The sequence below is a fragment of the Sparus aurata genome, chromosome 10, assembly GCF_900880675.1.
Source record: "Sparus aurata chromosome 10, fSpaAur1.1, whole genome shotgun sequence".
NCBI lineage: Eukaryota > Metazoa > Chordata > Actinopteri > Spariformes > Sparidae > Sparus > Sparus aurata.
Genome location: NC_044196.1, coordinates 4,425,085 through 4,432,960, shown reverse-complemented (window position 1 = coordinate 4,432,960; position 7,876 = coordinate 4,425,085). Strand labels below are relative to the sequence as shown.

Below are 7,876 nucleotides of genomic sequence, written 5' to 3'. Positions count from 1 at the left end.
ACTCCGCGCCACCGACTTGTCCACTCACACAGGTACAGTTCACCAATGCTGCACCTCTAATGCTACCTCCGGAGGCCCATCAGAGGTGCAGCGAAATTTCACCCCTCGCCGCATCTGAGACATTCACACAAAGGAAGATGCAGAGAACTGGCACAGGATCCCTGCACTCAAAGGGCAGTGTGAATGGGACTAGTCATACATTTAGCTAGCACTTCATTTCAAGTGTTCATAAAACTGCCCCTGGTACTCTGCTGCTCTGTCACAGATAGGAGGGCCCTGAGTAGACTTTGCAGCTCTCAGAGTGAGGTGTTTGGAATAACTGAACCTTTTACTCCAACAGCGACCTGACTCTACAAACGATACAGTTTATAGCACAGTGCACTTTGAAGTAATACTGACACTTAAAATTATGCTTTATTACTCAAAACAAAATTATTTTCCTTGTGAAACCATTAATGGTTATTTGGATGAATATCGAGACAATTGCAAACATAATGATGTAATGACGTTGCTCGACTATTTTAAGTGTATGTTAATAGAAGGCCTTTGATTGGATGGCACAGTGAATCCGATGATTATTTAGGTGGCTTCAATGTTGCGACAAGAGAGAGGTTTAAGCATGTTTCTCCTGAGGTCCTCTCTCTGTTGGGTTCTGTTGGGTTATCTCTGAGGTTTTGGCATATGTGTTTGTGTTAAGGATGACTGCTAACTTTTCTCAAGAGCTGTTGATGCAATGTCTTCCTGGCAGCAATGCCTCATGTGTTATGCAACAGTTCAGTGTGTGGACCAGTTTTGCCCTGTATTTGCTGTTTATTTCGATCATGCTGGCTACCATTTTAGGGAACTCTTTTGTCATCGTGTCAGTATGTCATTTCAAACAGTTGCATAGTCCTACCAATGTGCTCATCTTATCTCTTGCTCTGGTTGATCTACTAGTAGGTGTTACTGTGATGCTCTTCAGTGCCACCCGGACTATTCATGGCTGCTGGTTCTATGGCGACACGTTCTGTGACATACACACCAGTTCTGAGTTGTTTCTCACCACTCTTTCTATCTTCCACCTGATTTGCATTGCTGTTGACAGACATGAAGCAATATGTAATCCTCTGCATTATTCTGGAAGAATCACAATGTCAGTGGCTGTGATGATGGTATGTGTCAGCTGGGCACTGGCTGCTGTCTATGCTTATGGAGTCATTTATTCAAAGGCCAACATGGCGGGGTTAGAAATATCAAACTATTTTTGCCTTGGCGCTTGTTTTGTTTACTTTAACCCACTTTGGGGAATGTTGAGCAGCGCTTTCTGCTTTTTCTTTCCCTGCACCGTAATGGTTTGTATTTACACTAAAATATTTATTGTGGCCGAACAGCATGTAAGAAAGATTGGAGATAAGAACAAATGTTCAAATGACAGAGGAAGAGGTGGGTTGATTAAGCACTCTGAGAGCAAGGCTGCAAAGACTCTCAGTATTGTGCTTGGTGTATTCATCTTTTGTTGGATGCCCTTTTTTATGCAATACATCATTGATCCTCTCACTGGCTTCCACATTGATCCTTTCTTCTACGAAGCATTATACTGGTTGAGTTACTTGAATTCAGCCTGTAACCCCATTATTTATGCCTTGTTTTATCCCTCCTTCAAATTATGTTTTCATTGTATAATCACTCTGAAAATATTTAGCCCAAATTCTTCAACCATGAATGTATCTGTTAAATGACACATCCACACTCAAAAGTATATACTGTTTAACATTTTCAAATAGGATAGTTTTAAAACAAGGTAGTGGGCATGCATTTGCATCAGTGGTAGAAAGGCCTTTGTTTTTTACTCGTCAGCAATAACTGTATTTTTTTTTTTAAAACAAATCACTGTCTTTATTAGGATATTATTGCTACATGTTGTCTAACAATATGCTTTATTATTGGGCCATTATGTTTGTCCTCCTGTGTGATAGTTTTATACACCATTTTTCAAGTAAAACTTTTTCAGTACTTTAATCTAAAAAAACACCTTTATATACACTGACTAGTTCTCTTCTAAATTCCAAATCATATTCAATCAATCAAATCAATGATGGTTGGCTGATGTTGTCATGTATATGCATATGTGAATGAATGAATGAATAGTTTTATTTCGGTTACAATATAAAATACTTAAATCATGTGCAATCAACTGGCAGATATTATCATACAGACTTCCACTCAACATTTTCTCACAAAAAAAATAAATATTAAACAAACTCTGTAACCGAAAAAGGAATAGGCTGAAGCCAAGGCTTATTTTTGCCTATCCTGTGCAATCCATGAAATAAGTAAATAAGTATCAGTAATACAAAGAGGAAGAAAAAACAACAACAACAAAAATTAGCAAAGATTTACTACATTTACTAAATTCTTACTTCTTAATCATTTCACATTTCAGTTATTTTACATTATAATCCTTAATTATTTTACCTTTCAATGTTTTTTTGAAACTCAACAGTGATCTACACAATTTCAGTCCATCACCAAGTCCATTCCATAATTTAACTCCCAAAAATGAAACACATCTATATTTAACATTAGTTCTCACTTTACATATTTCAAAGACACACAACCCTCTTAAATTATAGTTTTTCTCTCTCAATTTAAAAAAATGTTGAATACAGGTGGGAAGACTTTTATTCCTTGCTCGAAATAATATTTCTAATGTTTTTATATGTACAATGTCTAAGAATTTTAAGATGCCAGACTTTATAAATAATTCATTAGTGGTTTCGCGATAGGAAGCTTTATTGATTATTCTGATAACTCTTTTCTGGAGTTTAATTATAGGGTCTACGTTTGTCCTGCATGCATTTCCCCAAAATTCAACACAATATGACAAATATATCATTATAAGTGAGAAGTATAATATACGCAGACATTTATTGTTCAACAAATCCCCTTCTTTGTAAATAATACTAATAGATTTAGCTAATTTATATTTAATATATTCTATATGTGGCTTCCAACTGAATTTATGATCCAAAATTACTCCCAAGAATTCAATCTCATATACTCTTTCAATTTTTATTTCATTCAGGAATAATTTCATTTCACAATTAGCCCTAAAACCACCAAACACCATAAATGTTGTTTTATTTTCATTTAATGATAACTTATTAATATCAAACCATTCTTTTAACATGAAAACTCCTTTTCTACTGTTGACAACAATTCTTTAATATCTGGTCCTGAACAGAATAAATTTGTATCATCCGCAAATGTAATGAATTTCAACTTATTAAATACTGTACAAATATTATTCAAATGAAGTATAAATAACTTAGGTCCCAATACCGAACCCTGTGGTACACCACAAGTTACTTTTCCAAAATGTGACACAATATTATTAATTTTTACATACTGAAACCTATTATTAAAATAACTTTTTTAAGAAAAATTGTAAGCCTCATTTACTACTTAAGGCTTTTTTTTTCTTTTTTTTTTTTTTGTTACCACTGCAGTAAACTGAGCTGTCACATTTTCCCAACATGTACCAAAATTTGTGCTTTCATCAAAGAACAATTTGAAACTTCATGAGTCAGTTAAGCCTCCCTCACACACACATGCTCTACACCTGGATATTGTTATTTATTTGCTCCTCAAATAAAACAGATATGGCTGTTACATCTTTCAAGTCAGTGGTGATTAAAAGGATCACAAGCTTTCAAACATGGAAAAGGCTCAAAAACAATGGAAAGTATGACTGACTTCAAACAGTTACTGGTCAGAATCAGATGAGGATGATAATGTGAGTTGTTGGTACAGACTCAGCTGCCCAGTAACCAGCCGGGGGTCCAGGTCTAGTCCCGTAGCCTCTAAGATTGTATCTTGCCAGGTTTTCAGGCTAGTTCCCTACAGGCAGCCTATGTCCAGCCAGTTTATCACAATATTGCACATAGAAAGTTCAAAATTGAGAGATTTCCTACTTAGATGTCAACATATGAGTTTTCAGGTTAACCCTCTACCAGCCAAAATGCACTGTTAATACAGTAAGGGCCGATGGGTTAGCATATAGACCCTGGAATTAAGCTTGTCTTAGTTCATTGGAAGAGAAAAACCTGAATTCAGAGGTGATATGGTTGTATTTTACTTTTGAATAGCATATTAAGTACGTGTGAGAATATTTACTTACGACATTTTGTAAGTCATGTTCTTAATTCATTACACTACAAGTTAAAGGAACTTAGGGCAGGATCAAGAAATAAGACTCAATAGCGACACGGTTATTTGTTTGCTCGCTGTTTACGCAACCGTTTACTGACTTCCTCGCATGCCTCCGCGGAACTACCTTGGTAGCCTACATCCGTGAACAGCATGATGTCAAGAGACGAAGTAAGTAAACTAAGTGTTTATTTTAGTGCAGCTTTAGTATGTTTCTTTGACAACATTAGCGCATCAATTCAGCAAAATGACAGTTGTAATGTAAAGTACGCTTACCTTACACTGGCCAAATGGTTACTAAAGTTCAAATTTCACCAGCCACGGTGAATAACGAGCTAGCGATAACCATTGTTTTGGGATTGAAGCTAATGTGACTGCTAACAATGTTATGGTGTTTGACGAGCATTTGGCTTGTGGCTGCAGCTAATTTCTGACTGTGGTAATTACCAACATAGCTAATATTTATAACATTGGATAAAGCTTGCTAACAAGCTGACATTAGTGTGCAGTCATTATCATGTAACAGCAATAGTATGATTCAATATCTCAAGCCACGTGTTATGTGCCAGTGCCACTGAGATAATTTGTGAAATCATTTCCATCATAAGACAATATAAATGGTATGAATAGCACTGCGCCATAACAAAGTAAATACAAGGAAAACACAAATGTCATTATGTCATAACTGGTATTATACTAAGTTGAATCAGAATAAAAATAACATCAAATAAAATCAAAACATCACTTTGAGGATTACTAAAGTTATTGTTATTAGTATTGTTCTCAATGTTTTTTTGTTTCAGGATTTGGAATTGACTCTGGAATGGCACACATGGAGATGTACTGCCTGGATGAGGGTACACTGCATCTGGTTAGGATGACGTGGAACAACATCTTTGCTCTGGAGGACAGCCAAGATGTGGGCAGCGATAACCGAGAGTTTCGGTTCCCTGCCTACGGGCGATTTACGATCTGGCAGGATGGGCGTCAGAGAAGAGGGAACTGAAGGCCGATACCGAGCTGCTGTGTTCTTCGTATCCGGTTAAACTTCCCTGACCCCTTTGCAAACTACACAGGTTACAAAGAAGCTCCATTTAGGGTGCCTGACTAATATTTTCTCCTGTTTTGTATTCCTGTGACCACAATACCTAAAAAAAAAAAAAAAAAAAAAAATTTCTTAGCCAAAGATTCCACTTTCATCCAAAAATAAATTATATATTTTTATATTTATTTTCAAAGTTTACAGTATTTTTCAAATTTGCAGTATGTACATAGTTTTATTTTGTATTTTTTTTTACATGTTTATAATAAAATAAATGAGTGGTAAACAAGACGGTCTTGTCTTCTCTTTTCTTGCTCACGTCTCTGGATCATGTAGCTGACGACCTTTATGGATGGTTAACAGTAGTGTTAGAACACATACCAATGCTCCATAATCAAATCTGGTAATTATTATTTTATATCATAACATTTTACAATGTTTTGTCTATATTCTGAAAATACTGAAATTCCTAATGACCAAAACTTAGAAAGTGAAAACATACTAACCCCTCAGACACTGGTTCAATTGGTGATAATCGATGAGAGAGTTTAGCAGCTGTTCGCTTGCTGGGTGTTGATGCTCTCATCTCCTTACTTCCCTGAGTAGCAGCTTCAGGAGCCTGCTTCTTCTGATAGCTGGAAAACAGAAATATTTTAAAAAGTTAGAGTCTCAGTCAGCAAGCTGGCTGTGACTTTGCTACCTTGGTGTCTTTTCTCTTTGGTCAGAATAACTATGGCCATGCAATGTTTGACTGTAACAATAATACTATCAAAATATATGTCTCAGTCAGTACTATTGTGTGTTTCACTTTTACAAACAATTTCTTCTGCTTTACTTACAGCGTAATGTATAATGTCTGGAGCAATCTTGTGTGGAAGGTACAGCACAAGTCAGAATTAGAAAAATAAAGGCTAAAAGCTCTATTGATGAGTTGAGACCACTCTTTTAGCCCACCCACCCCAAAGGACTCAACTACACAGACGTGCTTCACAAGCAAGGTCGTAATAATAATAACAACAATAATAATAATAATAACTTTATCAGACCGGTAGACACGCACAATATCAATTATTATAGAGCACCACCTGAGCTCGATTACATTGTGCACTTCACGGTTAGCTCTAAACTGCCTTTTATTCAGCTACATCACAAAGGTATTGTGGTTTCTGGGCTTCTCTTCTTTAAGGTGTCGGCGTGTAGTTTGATCATAAAAGGAGTCTGCGGAGTCAAGGCGGGTGGAATGAAGAAGCAATCTTTATTGAAACAAAATCTAGCGCCTTGAGTCCTGATAGAAGCAGCCGTGTTCTGATATTATCAAATCTGTGGACAAAACAATGCCAAAAAATGCTCTGCCCTCTGTTCCCTCAAAACCTCAGCCTTTTGCTCTTAGGAGGTTTTTCCAAGTGCCACCCCTGTTTCTTTCCCTGCACCGGCCTTTAGAGCCCCTTTCCCAGTAAACACCCACTTCTTCTAATTTTGGCATATTATCCAATAGCCTAAAAGAGGAGTTGACCTGTTTCTCTACTCTTCTCCCCTAACTCATCTGACCTGGCTGCTGTCAACTGTAGGTCTTGTCCCCAAAATGACCCAAATGGGTTCCCCATCCCTCTATGGGAACATAAACATTTGGGCATCCCCCACCATTTGGTGGAGGCCAACTTCAGGTTTTAGTACTTTATGATGGCCTGCCGTCTACTAACCTTTAGCCTTCACCAGTTGAAAAACTACTTTAGGACCCCTGGAGCTGTGAGCTTCCCTCTGTCTGCACTCTTTAACTCATATGAGGAGAAACAATTAGTCATCATTTAATCTACACTAAGTAAATAAAAAAAATCAGAATGTGTTGCCATCCAGACACCTCAGTATCATCAACTGGTCAACACAATAGCCCCCAACCCATTGCCTGTAAATACCGTTACTGTACACCCCAAATACTGTATTTACCAGGGACAGGAACGAGACGGGAGCCGGTGCTGTGTGTATGATATATTTCACTGTACAGATTGTAAAGCCCACTGAGGCAATGTGATTGTGATTTTGGGCTATATAAATAAAATTGATTTGATAGCCTTATCCCCTACACTCTCGAAGCAGCCGGGAAGCCGGCTCGCTGTGTGTAGCTAGCGGCTAATATGACTACACAGACCCAAACAAACCATTAGCCTGTTGCTACAGCCAGCTGCTAACGTCACCTCCCGGATAAAACATGGGCTTTCGGTCCCATATATAAAAGGGCATATTTCTAACTATTCGGTTTCTGACTGAAGGACCGTGGAAAATGCACAGTCTGTAACTTCTCAGTGTTACAAGCAGTAGACTAAGTTACATGTTAGCCGCTAGCCACGTTGCACGTTAGCGGTTAACGTAGCGCTAGCCGCTAACGCTACGTTAGAAGCTGACGCTACTTTGCACTTTAGCTCACTCCGAGTCCTCGGTGATCTCATAAGATTTTCAAATCAAGCTCTAAAAATTACCTGTAATGTATTCTTACCTGGTTACAAGGAAATTAGCCATGTCAGCATCCGTTTTCAGTCCCAGTTCAAGCTGAAGCTGCCTTCATGAGTCGAAGGCATATCCAATGTATATTTGCGTGCCAGCCAGGTTTTGGTCATAACTTCTTTTAGACTCACGACTTGCCGCTGATAA

The 7,876-nt window shown here is 37.7% G+C and overlaps 1 protein-coding gene across 1 annotated transcript; it reads left to right on the top strand.

Annotated features, from left to right (window-relative positions):
• Window positions 1-698: 698 nt before the first annotated feature.
• LOC115590391 (trace amine-associated receptor 13c-like) lies at window positions 699-1,718 on the top strand. Its single transcript, XM_030431748.1, has one exon. The coding sequence runs from the start codon at window positions 699-701 to the stop codon at window positions 1,716-1,718; it is 1,020 nt and encodes a 339-aa protein (XP_030287608.1).
• The last annotated feature ends 6,158 nt before the right edge of the window (window positions 1,719-7,876 follow it).